Genomic DNA, 18,625 nt, shown 5'->3' on the forward strand with positions numbered 1-18,625 from the left:
CATACACTTGAAAGGCAAAATCACAAGCAAAGTGGTCTCTGCTTACTTATTAGCAAAACATACAGTTGAAAGGCAAAATCACAAGCAGAGTGGTTCTGGTAATCACAATAACTTGTGCAGGTTTCACCACTGGTGAGTACCTGCCTGTTTGAGCTGCCTCCCAAGGCATTGCAGGGTTCTAAGGTGCTTGTGTGTGGCAGGGTAGAGCTGATAAACAGCAGGAGCACTGGGATTCTGAGCTTGCAAACTTGTGGGCAGAGCTCTCCTCAGTGCGTGACTTGCACCCAGCAGGAAGGAGCCTCTGTCATCTCAACTTTTCTGTGACAAAAATCATCTGAATAATTCATCAGAGTTAAGAGACCAAGCTGGAAAAACTTCAAGGTTGGGGGTTTTGGCTCAGCTTAGGCTGGGTTTTTTTTGCAAATGTAAGGAAAAGTACTTCAGGTTGGGTCAAACAGGATGCTCACCCTAAAAACTTATTCTCAACAGAGACACCAACAGCTCAAAAGACATCACACAGGGAAAATACTCTGGTTTCTTTGGAGAACCAGAAACAGCAGCTGACAGGATTTAGGTAAAGCAGTCCTGCCAAGGGGATCAGATCACAGGTGCTCCAAAGAGGTGGAACACTATACCAGACAGACACCAGGGTTTTCACTTTCTTTAACTAGATCCCAGTACTGATAGGAATTTCTCTGGATTTGTCAATATTCTTGACTCTGAAAAAAAATTGCAATGAAAGTCAGAGGTGGGTTTTCAGCTTTGACCATTATTTACCTAGCTACATTACTTACCTACATTACCACCCTGGGCTGCTCTATATGGTTTGGAGGTGCCTTTTACACCCATTTTTAGCCTATTTTCCATTGGTAGTGAGGCAGTGACTCTCCATCCCAACTTGCCAGCTCTTAGTAATTTCTGACCCATTGGGTGAACTTCAACCAACTTTGACAGAAGAACAGAGGTATCAAAAATATTACTTTCCTACATATTTTAAGCAAATATGGATGAATAAATAAGAAAAAGGAAATTACTGTAAATTTATTTTTAACATGGTCCCATATTCTTCTGGAGAAGCAACAGCCCCAGATCCTGTGGCTTTGACTAGCACAGGTTACACAAAAGCCTCAGGGAAACCAAACTCTGCTGTTTCACACTTCAATGCAGGTGCACAATAGAGATGAAATCAGTCAAGCCTTGTAAATCTGCTCTGATCTACCCAGGCAGCACAGACAGAAACAGTGTTTGCAAATGGACCCACAGAACTCAGATAAGATGTTTAGATTGGATTATTAGGAAGGATTTCTTCACTGAAAGGGTTGTCAAGCACAGGAACAGACTGTACAGGGAAGTGGTGGAGTCTCCATCTCTAGAGGTACTTAGAAGATGTGTAGATGTGGCACTTGGGGACATGGTGGGATTGCCAGTGACAGGTTAATGGTTGGACTCGATGATCTTTGAGGCCTTTTCCAACCTAAATGATTCCAAGATTCCATGTGTTTATGTAAATCCCTTTTATGCATGATTTTCCAGCATGCAGAAAATGAATCATCAATACCCAAAGAGGCTGATTATGCTAATGGAACATTAGTATCTGACATTACCAACCACAATAGATTATCAAGATCTTTCCCTATACTGTCAGGTGAAATAAGGCAGATCAGTAGGGTAATTCTCACCAAATGGCACCAACAGCAACCAAAAATCCTACAACTTCTCATTAACAGAGCTTACTCTTACACCAAAATAGCTCTATAAACCTATTTCTGAAAGCAATTTATTTTTCCCTGTCTTCTACAATATCCTCTGGGGAAATCTCAATCAGCATCTAGAATGAATAAAACTTCCAGAGTCTCATTTTAGTTTTTGTCTTTGTTGCCTGTGTAGTTAAGGTCTTAATGGCACTATAGGAAATCCAAGCTTGGGAAGGAGCAGATTTTCTCTTGGTTGGAAAACACATCACCCTCATGGAAATATGACAAATGTTCTACAGTATTTTTTTTTGTAGTGCCTGCAAAATTTTGGCAGAGTCATCACAGGAGAGAGAGAGTGATTTTCTACATTTGTATTTGGCTTTGCAGCTGCACCAGAAACCACCTCACACCAAATCTGAGCTACTGCTGGGTGTGAAAGACAGCAAGGAGTTGTCCACAACCTTGCTGAACTTAGAGGCACTGGGTTGGAGTATCTTGCATTTTGGGAAAAGAAATAAAATAAAAATTGCCCAGCCCAGCCCCTTCTAAGGAACAGTATAACCCCTTGACACATGAAATTCTGAGTTGTCAAATCCAGGAATCTCCAACCTGGACTCCTTTCACTAAGAAAGTTTGAACAGTTCTGTGATGGCTTATATACAATACATGTGAGAACAAGGTGGTGAAACCAAAGCCAAAGATCTTATTTCCCCATGAACATGCTGGGAAACACACAAGACAGATTCACCAGCAGCTATGTAACCCTGGGATGTGCTCCCAGGGGGGACTGGCAGGAACAAATTAAGTGTCAAGCAGACGTGGACAGCTGCCTCTTAACCTCCCTTCTTTCCAACTCCAGCATGGACACTGACACCTTTACTTGCCCATATCTTTGACAGAATAAATGAGGTGTGACATTTATCCTTCAAGCTGTCCTGCTAACAAGCATGGCTTTCATGTAAAAGGATGCACTCAAGGGCAAACATAAACAGAGAGGCTTGGTCTGCTTTCAGAAACCTTCTCCCACAGAGGTGCTGTGAGATGCTCAGGGGCTGTAATGTGAATTTTCCACATCATAGCAAGGAGTTCTTGAAAGGTTGGTAATGAAAATGCTGTCCACACCACAAAATAATCCTTGGGAAGTATTAGCTAGAGTCCACTTAGCAAGCAATGACCCAGGGAGAAGGGCATATGGATTTAAGATTTGTTGTGCTCGTGATACTGATCTTTGAGTGGCCCTGATTTTTATTTTTTTTTCAGTTTAAATGGGGCATTCTCAAAGCTGCTTCATCAGAACCCCTTCTGCTACACAGAACCCAAGCTTTTAAGATAGGCAAAATTAGGAGAAATAGTTTAGGAGAAATACACAAAAATTACAAGCTGAAAAACCCACAAGGAATCTAATAATAATCAGGGCAGAAATGTAAACAAAAAACCACTTCATGCTGTGCCATGGTTCACAGCCATTGTATCAACAAGTTGGTGTTACCTTGGAAACAAGACATTATCCATACATGCCTTCTCCCAAACAGGAATCCATGAAAGGGGCATGCAAAATGGATTTTGAGCCTCCTGGACTTGGCAGCGTTGCCACCAATTGATCCCAACTGATCCTAACTATTGATGAAAACTCAGAATCAGTGCAGAGGCTGCACCATCTTTCATGCAACATCCAAAGAGATGAGGTGAGTACCTGGCCTGTCCTCTCCACCTTGAGATAACACAGCATTTTCTCCAAAAAATGCAGAAAGATTATTCCCTACACTCAGTTTAGTGCTCTTGTCTATCTGGTAACACAAGGCACAGCTCTCTGTTGGGCTGGGACTGCTTGGAGCTGCTGCCCCAAACTCTGCTGATGGCTTCAGCTGGGCATCTGACCCCCCTGGGGACCAGTGAACCTGTGTCCCCCTGGAACAGCTCAGTGCTTGGCCTTTGCAAAATTAATTGGCTGAGTTTACAAATACAGCTGTAACAGAAAGGATATTCCCTAATAAGTGTTGAATACTGAGCAAGTAAAAATTTATACCAAGATATAATCAGTGTCACCTCTCATTACAGAGCTACATTTTAGATAAACCAAATATCTGGATGCAAGGATTTTATAAAAGTGGTGGTTACAGTACATTAAGCAAGCTAATAATACAGAGCAATAATATCTATTTATTTTTATAAAGAGATTAAACAAAACTAAGGATTTGTAAATCAACTTATCACAAAATTGGTACTTCCCACAATCCAGCTGGCTTGCTGGAATTTGTACAACACTGATGTTCCTGTGTAAGTCCTTTTGCAGCACTCTGAACTAAAATGTAGGGCTACAAAAACACACTAAAAATTTACAGGATGCCATTCTCCCCAGAATATCAGCACAACAACTTCTGAGGATATCACCATGCCTGGACCTTACCAGCAGACAAGGGACCAGTATTTTCCCCAAGGGCTTCCCCTGAGGTGTTTAACCCCAGAGCTGCCTCTGTCAGATGCTCCAAGCTTCCCTATGGCACATCTGGCTTTTCTCAGCAGTAATTTACTTTCCTGCCCTGTCTGTCTAATCTGCTCTTTTTAATGTGATCTCACAAAACCAGTCTGGTTTGATTTGGGTGAAACTAGTCACAAAACAAATCAATCCACAATTTTACAACAACACAGAACATCACAACTAGAGATCTGATTTTGACCTGCCTCCAGGGATTTTGCAGTCTGTAGCACACAGACAAATACCTCTTACATATCCCATCTTTTGGGTTAAAGAGCAAAACCAGAACAGGAGGAGTTGGCAACTTTTATATAAAAACTTCATTAGGTTCAGTACTTACAGCTGCATGACCAAATATAAATGGTTTGGGCTCTCATAGATGTCTTCCAGAGCAACTATATTTTCATGCTTGATCCTGAAAAAATGCAAAATAAGATAGGATGAAATAGTAATTTTAATTTTTTTTTCACATGACTGCAAAACACAGAGCCATTTTTTAGTTACATAATACTTGACAGTATTTTTTTTTTAACATCATAAACTTTTTGCAAGGACATCTAGTGATAGAACAAGGGATAATGGTTTTTAACTGAAAGAGGGTATATTTGGATTAGACACTGGAAACATTATCTTTATTGTGAAGGTGGTGAGGCACTGGCACTGGCACTGCCCAAGGAAGTTGCATCCCTGGAAGTGTTCAAAGGCAGGCTGGACAGGGCTGTGAACAACCTGGTGTAGTGGAAAGTGTCCCTGCCCAAGGCAGGAACCAGATGAGCTTTAAGGCCCTTTCAACAAAAGTAAGCAATCCAAAGTGTTTCACAGCCCAGAATACCAGTATTATTCAGAAAAAAAAGCTCATCTCTGAATCTTTCAATCATCTCTGAAGCCAAAATGTGTACCAGTTAAGTGTCTGAGGCATTAGAGGTTTACAGTCCCTGTGTCAGAGGAGTGGAGATGCTTTATTGGAGGCTGAATTCTCAGGACAGCTTTGCTGCAGGGTGCAAGGGAGTGACAGAGGCTGGCATGGAGGAAGCAGGGACCTGACCCTGTGCAGAAGCTGGCACAGGGAATCAGCAGCCATATGACAACACCCCCTCCTTCCACCAAATTTGTGCTGCTCTGATGTTAATCCTGGTCTTGATGCCCGAATTTCCCTGCAGCTTCCTCTTGCAGCTTTGTGTGCAACAGCTGCAAGAGTCTTCATGGTTCTTCTACATCCTCACCATTCCCACCAAGCCTCTTGCAAAAACAGTAGCTTTAAAGGAAAAATCATCTCTACAAGCACGCATCTAATTAGCTACATCAGCAATGCCTCTAAGGGCTTGTTCCCTAAATGTTTACAAATAATTGGCAAAGGATATATTAACTTGTGCAAACCCTGAAGAGACTACCCCAGCATAAACCAGGGCAGAACATTATTTACACCAATTCCAGACAATATTTTAAAAGCAAGAGAAAGATGGAAAATTCTAAGAAGAGGCCACTCATTAAACAACAGATGGGCATGTTCAGAAGGAAAGTAAACATGCATTGTCAGCAACTGCAAAACTCTCTACATGTTTCTAGGTTCAAGTAGCTTAATTAAGAAGCTTAATCATGTGTCAAGACCTTGTCCTTCATGGTCACAAGTGTCCTAACACCTGTGTGATGACGTGGAGAGCAGAAGGTCCCTCGTGCCCAGCAGGATCTTTCCCGTAAGCGTGCAGACTAATTCAGTTTCCTCTGAATTCACTGGAAATATTATGATTGACCTGAATTTATGCCCATAATTAGTCATCAAAAGCTGTGTTCATGCAAGGGCTTTTACACACAGGAAATTTAATGTCAACAATAAGCAAACTCAAATGTAATACACTGCAGGATGTTAGAGCAACAAACACATGACTTGGCTCTTCATTCTATCTAAATGGTTGGAAAATCCCATGATACTTTAGCAAAATTTCCAGGTAAATTGCATCACAAATTAAATTCTTAATATTTGCAACAGGAAACCAATGCACCTCCCACTTGGCTTTACACAGCAAATGTTTGGAAGCATTTATGTGTTGTGCAGGTCTAGTGCCTGGTCCCTTAAGGGTTAGTTAGAGCAAGGTCAGGTTAGCCTTGTTTAGTTTAGTTAGTTGAAGGTGTGTTAGAAATGACATTTCAAGCAATTTGGTTTTTTTAATGAAAATTACTGCATTTATTTATCCATTTTCCTTTATGCACCACACACATTCACAAGATCCTTTGTGCTCCTCCTACCACCACGGTGATGGCAGTTTAACACAATCAATCTGCCACAATGCTTAAAGCCTCCAGTTTAGTCTGTGGTGTGGTTTTCACCATGCATACACTAATGCTTTGCATTTCTGTTTTTGGAGAACCTCAGAGGTTCCCCAAAGCAGCCTCACCATCACACACATGGTCACCCACACAGAACAGCCAGGGAGAGCTCATCAGAGATGCAAGGCTGAGCACTGGGGCTCAGCAAGACCCTCTCCCCTCCCTGATTTGCAAACCAAATATTCACCATGCCCTGTGCTCTCAGAGGAAGGGCAGATAAACCTGCTCAGTGCTATAGAGAAAGGGAGAAAAGGTTTAGTCCCACCCCTGTGGGGTCCTCTGTACTGAGCCCATCTGCCCCACTCTGAAATCAAGTGCAGGATGTGAGCAAGTGGGAAGACAGCAAGTATGAAGTGTAATTTGGGAGAAGGCAGCTGAAGGAGCTGAATCACCCCCAAAGGACACAAAGAGCATCCTCAGAGGGATGATGGCATGTGGAGCACCAGGTCCCTTTGGGAGATGCTGTCTGTACCAGCCACCCCAACTGCTGCTTCTGCACCCCAGGGGCACAGTGAGAGGGCAGGAGGCATTTTTCTCCCCTTTGTCCCAACCTCCCCAAGACCAGCACAATAATTAATGCTTCAATGATTAACAAAGTTCATTACAATGACACTCTTGGGTTTGGGCAAACAGGTGTGGCATCCTCACAATGTTTTGTTGATACCAAAAAGTCCAATGGGAATGGAGCAAATTTGTCCCACTCCTCTGCAAGCAGATCAGCAGCTCCAGATGTGAGTAAGAGGCAGACACTCAGTTCTGGTTTGCAGGGATGGTTGGGTGCATGAGAGCCAAGGAAAGCACTGTAAAGTGGCAGCTCCTTGCTGGTCAGGGATCAGGAGGGATTTGGGGATGGGTTAATTAACTCCACTTTTATTCCCTCCTAGGAGCACCAAGTGAGTCTCAAAGGTTCAGAGGATTCATTCTGCTAAGCCTCCAAATGCCTCCACACAGCCCTGAAGAAATACTCACTGAACTGTCTGATCTACTCAAGACCTGACAGGATTTTATTATTTCAAAAGGTGCTGCTCTCACTTTACAGAAGGGGAACCATTGTGCAGAAAAACTACAAGTTCTTCTGTAATCACTAGAGAGAATGGAGCAGAGAGGGCTAAGATTTCTCAATCCCTGAGTAATATCTTCATCAATGGGCCATATTATTTCAATTCCTTCTCCTTCCTATCTCTATGAGAGAATCTTAACCCCACTTCTCTGCAGACCTTTTCTTCCTTCTGTCCTCTCTCTCCAAACTCCTCCCTTCCCAACATGTGGCTCCCACCCTGCAACAGATAAATCTGCCTGATTAACTGTGCACAAAGCAGCTCATTGATGCTTTTAGGATATATGACAGTGCAATATTAGGGCTGTAGCACTGGGGACATGGAAATGGGCTGGGGTGACAGTAGTTCCTATTACTTGTTTCCAAAGAAAGAAAAAGAGCCCTGAAAGTGAACATCAAAGCATGGACTTGCTTAAAGCAAAATAGATCCAATTACATAAATTGATATGAACTAAGGAAAATTGCCCTGCCACCCTTTCATCACATTTGCTATTTTTCCTGATATTCCCCCTCCATCCTGGCAAGCCCCGTGTGCTGCTTGCATCTCCCACATCCCGATGTGTCCCCAAAATTCCTCCATCTCTGGCACAAAGGGCAGGCACCATCTCCAGCCACCACTGCTTTGTTCAATTTCAGGAATATTCTGAGGCCATTAGACAGAAAGAAGATGTCTAGACATAAAAATACAAATAAAGAGAGGCTAATTCTTTTTTAGACTCAGGACTTTCCACCTTACAAGTCTCATGTGATGCTGCAATCCATGGGAAAAAGAAGAGGAAAATAAATCTGGGAGTGACAATCAAGGGAATTTAAGTGTACAAAAAGAAACATAAAGACAGATTAAACCTGTTAAGAAACAATGAAAATTTTAGGATAAGAAAGAAACTATGAAACTATGTAAAGAAAGGATGGATTCCCCCTGTTCAGAGCAGCTCTGGGTTGGATTCTGTGCCTCACGCAGACACAAACCTTGGGGCTTGATTCAACCATGCAAAATTATCAAGATTCCCCTCCAGACTTTCTGTCTGTGACTCTCACAAAGGTGTCAATGACACAAATGCATGAAGGCAATTTTGCACTTGAGCCATATTTTAACACATGGCCAGCCAAGATTTAAAGGAGCAAAATGAACTGGGCAACCAAAGACTTCAGGTGAGTTTTCTGGGCATGGCAGCTGTGCAAACAAGGGCTGACAAAAGAGTTCTTGATCTGCAGCAGAGCCCCAAACACAGACTTTGCTTCTGTGGAGTCACTGAATGAGAGCACTGATAGAATTGTCATTTTTTCCCAACTGCTGTGGCTGAAACACAGAAACATCCAACTCTAAAGAGGCTGAAACACATCCCCAGACAAGACCTGGCATGACCACTAATGACATTTGGTCCTGTTCATCACCAGTTCCCATCATGCCAAATGGGCTGTGCTGCAGCAGGGAGTGGTGCTGAGCACATGGCAGGGCACCCCAGCAATGCTAAAATCCTCCCTTGGCCCTGGTGGCACAGACACCATGTCCTACTCACTGCCACCAGAAGTGCACAAGCCCCCACGGGTCCAGATCTAACTTTAATGGACAGTACTCACTTCAATGTTTGAAAAAAAAAAAAAAAAAAAAATCTAAAAATCAATATATTTCATGGGCTTTGGCTGGAGATTACTTTTAAAAAGCAAGGGATTAAAATTTGGAAGTTGATTTACAATGAGGGAAACAAAATCCTTTAATGACTGAGCTTTCTGTACATCTCTGCTGGTTCCTGACCATCCCAGAGGCCAAAGAGCTGGCATTAAACCTGCTGGGTGCTGCCATGGATCATTAATTAGAGGGGTTGCACTCTGCACAGATAAAAGCAGAAAACCCAGATTTTGCTGCTGCTTTGGCTGCTGATCTGCCAGGAGAGCACGTGGGCATCCCAGCTACAAACCACAATTGAATCACTTATATTAACATCTATCATATTTAACACTAAAAACCAGGATCAGTTAGAGGAATACCATACCAAAACCTTGGGCAAACATGAGAAATGCTTAAATAGGGCAGCCCTCCCCCAACAACTCTTTCCAAGTCAGTGTTACATTTGCAAGATGTGACATTTAATGCTGCACCTCCACAACCAGCACGTGTCATGGGTAAAATGCCACAAGGAAAGCACAAATAATTTTGCAAAAGCCAGAACTAACAAAGCAGGAGTCTGTAAGGATTTGTGGCTTTCAGTAACCAAATGTCTTCGAGAATCAATGTTCCATTATTCCCACATGCACCCTGGACAGTTTTACCAGCAGCATGAGGGTTGATGAATTCACCAGCTGGCCAAGGGAAGTGTTTAAATCAGTTTCAGTGGAGGGCACTGCAAACTTATATTTGTTTGAATTGAGTCAATAATTTAAACAGATAGTGGGATGGTCTCACTCATGTTCACAGGCAGTGATCAGATCAGATTGCTTTCCACTTGGAAAAAACTACCAAAAAATCTTCATGATGGCTCAGAGGATGTGAGGATGAATGGGAACAAGCCAGCCTGATCTCAAGGAGAAACTGGCAACTCTAAGAGGGGAATGGGTCAGAATGAGATGGCAAGGGTTGGTATGGGGAAGGACACTGGTGACTGTCCTGGAAATGGCTGGCTGGCTGTAGCAGAGCTGTGCCCACCATTCCTGCTCCCAAAAAACATCCCAATACTGATGCTGTGTGTGGGACTTGCACTGCCTTCCCTCAGTGCCACTCTGGGGTGAGGGGCCCAAAACTGACCCCAGGACTGGAGCTGCAGAGCACAGAGGGACAGCACTGCCCTGCTCCTGCTGGCCACACCACTGCTGGTTTGGGGTATGGGAGGGAGGGAGCAGACTGTGGTGCCTCACATCACACATGTCCAGTTGATTTTCCAGAGTCCAAATTGTGAGAGGCTCCAGACTGATGTCACCATGTCAACCACCATCCCCTGAAATGGACACCCCTGGAGACAGCTTTAGAAGAAAGGTGGAAGGTTTAATGACCCTGAGATTAATTTCTGCTACCTCATATCCCACCACAGCCAACAAGAACATGGTCCAGCAGTGGTGACAGCTTCTGTGGCTGCAGAAGGGCTTTCTTTTCTTTTTCCTTTTTTTTGCCCACCATCTCAGGGCAGCAGTCTCCCCCTCTCTCATCCACAAACACACATGCAAATAATGCACAACTCAGAGAGCCTCAGCTCAGACACAGAGCAGAGATGTGAACACAACCAGGCAGATGTCAGTGGCTCAGCAAAGGTGGCTCTACAGAGTCTGCAAATCCAAAACATCTGGTTTTTCTCTCCTGCTACACTTAAGATTGCTGGTGTTTTTTGAAGTTATATCCTTAATTTGCCTATTGCAAAGAGCTGGAGGAGGTTTTCTGGATTCAGTACGAAATATTCCCTTGCATTAAAAATAAAAGAGAGCTCATTTTTATGAGCTGTAATGTAGAAATGGTGCTACATCCCCACACCAGACGGTGTTTCTTGACCTCCTCTGGTCTCCCTCCACTGTGATACCTTTTGTTCCCACCCACATTACACATCCTGCCTTGCTTGATCTAACAACTGGGCAGGGACAGCTAATTCCAGCTCACAGCCAGATGGTTCAGTGCCCATATGGTGGCTGCCTGGCCAAATTAGTTACATCTCTGTGGCTGGAAGGACAAGGAGTTGAACTTTGGGGTCACGTGGGGGCTTTGAAACACAGACTGCTCACAACACAGGAAGGAAATTATTGTCTTCCCTAATATTTTTAAAGTTGTCTAGGCTTCTGTCAGGTTAATTTGGTCTGCTTTGGGAAACCAGCTAGAGGAAAAGACCCTGGATGCCCTAGAAGATGGTACACAAAGGTAAACATGGAGGGATGAGTCACTTCATAACCTTCCCTCAGCTGTGACTGAAGAGGAGACTGTGACAAAAGCTCCAGTGTTCATAGCAAGCAGCAAGTGGCTCAGAGCAGGTTTCTGGAGGAAGTAGGAACAGTCAAAATTCAGGAGAGGGATGCCCACCAAAAGACCTACTTCTTAGAAGATTGGCCTTAGAAGATAGTGATGATTTTAAAACTAACATGGCTTCCAGTTGGGTTTTTTCACACTTTAACACTTCAATTAGGCATGTAATATTCTGCATGGAAAGCATGGGTCAGGATGGGATTTGCCCCAGTCCAGTGTCCTTGCAGGATGCTGAGTGATTCTGCTGTCAGTGCAGCTGCCACCTCTGGAGGAGAAAGGACAGAGAGGCATCAGGACAACTTGTCTCATGATTATACAACTTGGCCTCTCTCCATTTCATTTTCCAGATCCTACCCATCACCTCTATAAGCTCCTGTTACCCAGGAGTGAACACCCAGAAATATTTCCATCCATTTCAATGGTCTTTCTTCCCCAGCACTGCATGTCCTCTACAGCAAATCCCAGCCTTATGCACAATGAGCATAAAATGTTCTCATGAGATTTTGCAGTGATAAACTCAAGCTGGAGACATTCCACAGGTAGAAACCTGAGCTGTGTAGTTAATCAGCTGTGACTGGCTGTGTGTGACTGGCTGTGACAAAACCTACCCACATACACCTTGAAATTTCTGATCCCTGCCCTTTATACTTCCTAGTGAGATCACACTAGAGCTCAGACAAAAGCTGAAAACATTTTCAGATTCATGGGTTTTCACCAGGCATTGGTGGAACTTTATAACACCCCATGAATATAATGCATTAATTTAAGTACTTTGAGGATAACCATAAGTGATTCCTGGATCACACACCTGGAGTTAGGTGCTGACCTTGTGCTCACTTGTCTCAAGCATTTTCAGGTGAATACTGCTCAGCAGCCTTTCAAGGGAAAGAAATTGAAGCTCTGGGTCTTCTATTAATAAAACTTGCAACTCTAATGGGGAGATTAGGTCCAAATAACCTTCTGGAATACTTGTATTCCTGCAGATCTGGCAGCCCATTCAAGAATAGGAATGTCCCTGTGTCAGTGCCATTTCAGGAATATCCCTGACTTCCACAGGTAGCAGACTAAACCATGAGAATGATGGTTTCCAATTAGTAGATCCCAACTGGCAGTGATTAGAAAGGCTTGCAAAGCTTGAGCAGAAGCCTCCAGGCTGTTTAATGTGAAACACATCAAAACAAATAATGATTAATTAATCATTAAAGGTGAAAAAGATAAAACAGTGTCTGCAAGGATTTATCTCAGACAAAACCAGTGTACCATCCTTTATATCTTGGCAGCAGTCCTGTTTCTGCAGTGTGGACTGTGGATTTACATTGCAGCCAGTAATTGGGGATGATTCCCACTGCCCTGCCTGGGAGACTGAGGAGCCACATGCAGGTAAACGTGGTAAGCAGCTCCTGGGCTGAGCTGGTTGCTCTGGAGGTGTTTCACAAATGTAAAAGCAGACTCTGCTGGCAAAACCTGTGAGAAATGGGAAGACTGACACTCTTGGAAGAGTGATCTGGCTGCAGTCAGAGCAACTATCCTTGTACATTGCCTCACAAAATGAGATCTTATTAGTTTCCAGTGAATGAAGAGCTGAATAACTGATGTAACACTTAGTGTGGCCTCCTGGCTCTCAGCTGAGTGCAGTGTGTGCACACAGACTCAGTTCTATCTGAAACCTGGCAGCAGACACTCCACCTCTGAAAGAAAGACCTGCCATCCGTGAAATCCCCATTTGACACAGACACAGGGGTGGTGTTGTCTGCTGTTATCTCCTTCACTGGTTTGAATACATACTAATGAAGGGTGAATGCTCTAACACCCACACACCTGCATAGGTAAGTTACATAGGAGCATGGAAAAATGCCTATTCACACAAGCACAGAGTTGAAAGATATAACAAAGCCAGGTATTTCATTCCACCATACAGGGTACAAATGTAGCTGTCACCCAGATGTGACAGAGCTGGGACTCCCATCTGTGACTTTTATAGCATTTTTATTTTTTGGGTTACCCTAAAAGCTTATACATATGGGTGAGGTGGAACTGAAGTGGTGATGATAAGGACAAGGAACAGCACGAAGGCTGAGATGGTTTATGTGATCAGAAAACACTGGTGTAACCAAAAAGACACTTAGGGTCACAGCAGGAAGCAGGGCTATGCTCTACAGTCACATCCAAAGTGGTTTACACCCCAAAATCACACTCAACAAGAGAAGCAGAAAATAAAGCGGGCAACCAAGCAACAAAGGACATCCTGAACATAAATTTCTTGTCCCCCAACGAAGCTGAGTTGTCCTCTGCATGCTCATCTCTGCTGATTGCTGCTGGGCAGCCTAGAAAACCACAAGCTTTGATTGAGTCTCATCAGACTGGGTGTGCATGTGACAATTAAAGCAGATTACAGTTCCTCAGTGCCATCCATGCCAGTGGCCAACAGTGTCACACTTGCCCAGCTGCAGGTGGGGTGAACAGCAGATGGCCTCCAAAATGGCTTGGAGACCCTGTGTGTGCAGGGGATACAGTAAAACCCCTCTGCATCTCTTAGCAGGTATGGGTTTGAGTTTTGATCAGGTCTCATGTGCTTGTGGCACTGGGGCCACTGTGCATTGGGTGTGCTTGCCTGCACCCTACCCACCTGACTGGCCCAGGGCTACCTGTCCAGGGACAGGGAAGCCTGGCAGACTGGGATGCTGGAGCTCAGCTCTGGGGCTCCTGGGCAATCCTCAGCTGGCATCCAGGCAGTGCCTCTGACTCAAGTACTCGTTCTGCTGGGACAAGCCACATGACAAACTCATCAGCAGCAACCTGTCAGAAAACCCCCTCCTCCCCACCAGGCTACTGGGAAGCCAATTTATTTTATTTATTGAGACAGAGGGATAAGTAAGAGGCTAGGCAGGTTTGCACATTTCATCATCACTGTATTAGGACACTCCTACACAGAAGACTGCTCCCCCAGCTGCCTGTGGGAAGTGCCAATAGCCCCTGGGTGAGTCACAGACACCCTGTAGCATAACAGAGTAAGGAAAGCTTTGCACAGAAGGGGATTGATCTCACAGGACAGACCTTGCCCCTCCATGTTCATTATGAGTTACTGCCCTCAATCACATAGAAAACCAAGCTCAAAGGCAGATCCAGCTCTCCTGACACCTGTGTGAAAGCAGTGGGACTCCTGGCAGCCCCAGCACTGCTGCACTGCACAGCTGGTAAAAGAGAACAGCTCCAGCCCTCCATAACTAAACCTGCCATTTCCAAGCTACTGATGTTCAAGCCTGGCTTGTTTTCAATCTTCCCATATCCTAGGGGAAAAAAAAAAAAAAAAGTCTTCCACTTCCACTGCTATTTGGTTTGCTTTGCATGTGGTCTTCAGGAAAGAAGCAGAGGAAAAAAAACAGGAAAAAACCCTTCCAGCAATGGGGAGAATTAATAATGGAGCAATTCAGCTGGGCCAAATCTTGGAATCTTTAATCAGGCAAGACTGCTGGGGGTCTCACTTGGCTGGATTCACTTCTTGGCAGCAATACTGTAGAGTCCAAAGTAGACTTGGACTCAATACATCGAGTGGGAGAAAAGTAATTTAACCAGAACAATATAATTAGCAGAAATCCTTGTTAATAAGGATGCATTTTGCTTGTGTATAACAGCTAATTGGTTTTTAACCAGGTGAGAATAAGTTTGAGAAGCTTAATCTCCCCAGTTTTACAAAGGATATCATAAAGGGGGTCTAATTAAAATTTAAATAGTGAAGTTCATTTATTCCTGCTACATGTATCAGTGTGGAGCATAGGGACCCTATGCATAGGGTTCTATTTTTAGGAGAGAGAAACCTGGATTCACAAATGTCCCCACAGTGCCTTTGGAGAGGTAACAGAGGAGTTTAAACCAGAAACCAGCTCTTAAACCAGAAGTGCAACCAATTGCCCAGAAGAGGACTGTAAGCAGCAATTCCCTCTTTTCCTATGGCATGGAAGTATAATTTTTAAAAACACTCAGCAGCCAAGGAGCAGACTTCTAAAGATAATTAGGTACCATATAATGCAAGTAACTTCTTACAGTAACTAAACATCAAAGTGCTTCCAAACTTCCTCCTGGGTATCTTCAGACAGCTAAATATATTAAAAATATATATCTAAAAGATTTTTAAGGGTGATATAGGCACTGAAGGGCTGGAAGACTGGAATCTTTCCATGGTTTTAAATCCCTAATAACCACTGCAGAAAGAATTTATGTTTTTAAATATGTCACTGTGGCACTGTCCTGAAACAGGGCTTGGAGGTTAACAACACCAATATTTCAGACAGCAACAAGGACAATATTAATGTCATAAGCAGCAATTAGTGTTAAAAGACAGCAAATCCTTCATGTAAAATAAATGCATGTCTAGCTGTGGGAACAGTAGGGCTAAAGAGCAATATTGCATTGACATGTGGTTATTTTTCCATTACTCTGGCTAGGTTTTACCACTGCCCACTGACTTTTTGCAAGTCATGATGAAGCAGAAATGGGAATAAAAATACAGGAAAGAAGGAGTTAATAAATGTACTTCAAAGGACATTGATAGCAAAATTTCTCTTTTAAATTCCTTGTTTTCATTCCTGTCATTAAGAAGAAATTAGTATGAAAAAGTGGGTTGTTACATGGCATTCAAGAAAATGCTTTCTAACCAACTGGCTTATAAGCTACAGTTCTATAGATTTCTAATATTTTATGCAGCCAAGTCACACATACAAGTCACACGTGGTGACTCATTTTTTCCTAAGCAATGCATCTAATTAATTCAAGGTATTTAGAATGAAAGGTAGCTATTAGATGAAGACTAAAATAAATGGTACTAAATGCAGAGTTAGTGATGATGGACACAGGGCATTCTGGTAACATCCCCTTCTCTGCTGTGCTAAAAGCTGTGTTGCTCCCCATGAATAAAGCTGAATTAATGAAAGCTGTATCCTGCTTAAAGAGCATCATCTGCCAATGCAGCTTGTCAGGATGATGCTGGAGGACTCCTAGGACACTAAATAGATTTTGTTTCACAGTTTTGATCTGGGTGGAGCATGTGTGTGGGGAGAGGGTTTTCTCCAGCTGAGCCTTTGAGGCAACTCACTACCTGGCTTCTCCCAGAAAAAAAAAAAAAAAAAAAAAAAAAAAAAAAAAAAAAAAAAAAAAAAAAAAAAAAAAAGTTACAAAGCAAGGGGTGTGATTTTATAACATCCACTCCTGCCTATTGTCTGCTTAACTGGAGTGATGCATTCATTTATGACACATTATGAAACAGTCATCAGCCCTTTCTTTTTCATCATTACCTCATCTTTCTGTGGCATCAATAAATCCAATGCCTTGTCACAAATTGCAAGTGTATCTGCTTCACAGATGCTGAGCACAACAAGCAGAAAATGCTGGGAAAGTAGCTGGTGATGTGATTAGCATCACAAACTGATGAGGTTAGAAGTTCATTTCTAGATGAATGTACACATTCTCACGGGTCTTATCATCTGTGATCTGGTGATCTCTCAAGAGCTGGATTTGGAATAAAATTTACAGAATGTCTCAATTTGGAATGCAACACAAACGCAGGCACAGATGTTTCTATACAATTCCTAATTTGCGCTTTAGCTTAAAACCTAGAATTGCACAGGTCCTTATCAATCATGTGTCTTCTCATGTGTCACACTCTCCTGCACTGTGCCCCTTGAAGTTCAAATCCAAACTGCACCAGAGTACCAACCTGTCCAGCATCCTGTCCCAGTCCTTTTGCCCTCTTTTATTGCTCTATCCATCTAGTTATACTTCAACTTGTGAATTACTGCATTATCAGGTTACTCTGTGTTCTGGTGGGATTTTAAAATAACAACATATTTGATGGAAATAATTATTTCCTCCAGCCAGGAGGGCATTTGTGTGCTCTCAATAGGATGGTAAGAGAGAGGAAGCTACCTGCTGAGTTAATGCTGTGGCTCTGAGTTTCCATTAGTCTTCTAACTTCAGCCTCTTTTCATTATGAAATCATGAACTTTAAATCTAGCACATAGAAAATTGTACATTTATCCCCACTCACATAGCTCTGAAGTATGACTGGAAATGCTGTTTTCACACTTAAAAAAAAATTCCACCTTTGACCTAGGACTGAAAAGCAAAGTTTGCAAAGCCAATGGAATTTGTTTAAGAAATTTTGAGGATTTCCAAGTTAGCTTGGAAACATGCTCAGGCTGGCATGCTGATTAGCAAACACTGTGAAAAATTCTTTGGAAATGTTTCGGGGAAAATAAACATGAATCCAATGCCCAAAATACATTTGGGCTTCCATGTGTGGCTTCATACCAACTAAAGGGCACAGTGAGAGGCACAAACTTACTGCCAAGAAACCAGCCAGGAACCTCCAGAGACGCCAGACATCAAGGAACCCTCTGGCACTTATTTGTCTTTCTGAAAGATAAAACTAAGTGGAACCAGCCATTTGGAATGGTCAGGAAAGTGTCAGTTCTTACTCCAGGGACACACACCTGCAGGTATTTAGAGGATAAAATAACATGTCTTTATCCACATGTCATATCTTTATTCACACCTGAGCTGGTCCACACAGAGATGGTGTCAGACCTCTGAGCTGGTTCTGGTGACACCATAATGAGCAAGCCAAGCAGATTCCCCAAGGGACAGACAGATTTCAGTGGCCTCAAACCAGGCCTATAATACCAGTGAAGTGACACTGTTGAAATGCAATGTACAACATCTGAGCAGTTAATATTGCATCAGTCATGTATGTGCTCAGTTCAGACACAGTTCACTGTTATCATTTTGATTAACAGACTGTTGAACTGTGCTTTGCAAACTCCATACCAGATACAGGTGGGGCAGGTGAGCCTATGTTTCTAAAATGTGATTTTGTTTTTGATGGACATAAATACACTTCTGAGTAGATAACCAGAGCTGTCAAATTTCACAGTACTTAATCACACAGTGTGAACAGTTAAAACAATCTCACATTAGTCTAATTGTTACCCTGTGTCTCCTGCTCTGTCTGCATTTCTGCTTTTGTTTCTATGTCTTATTTTCTCCTCTGCTTTGAGCTGCTTCCTCCCCCCCACCCACCAATCCATTTACCCTTTATCAGAAGCTCACCTGAAGGTGGAAAGCTCTTTTCCTCCCTGTGG

The 18,625-nt window shown here is 43.0% G+C and overlaps 1 protein-coding gene across 3 annotated transcripts in view; it reads right to left on the reverse strand.

Moving 5' to 3' along the window:
* Window positions 1-18,625, reverse strand: part of CAMK1D (calcium/calmodulin dependent protein kinase ID) — a 205,392-nt gene that overhangs the window by 77,360 nt on the left and 109,407 nt on the right. For all 3 annotated transcript variants that reach the window (XM_079304370.1, XM_079304371.1, XM_079304369.1), the window contains exon 3: window positions 4,511-4,585. In XM_079304370.1, coding sequence (XP_079160496.1) covers window positions 4,511-4,585 — 75 coding nt within the window. The remainder of the gene's footprint in view (window positions 1-4,510; window positions 4,586-18,625) is intronic.

The sequence above is a fragment of the Erithacus rubecula genome, assembly GCF_903797595.1.
Source record: "Erithacus rubecula genome assembly, chromosome: 4".
In the NCBI taxonomy this organism is placed as follows: Eukaryota; Metazoa; Chordata; class Aves; order Passeriformes; family Muscicapidae; genus Erithacus; species Erithacus rubecula.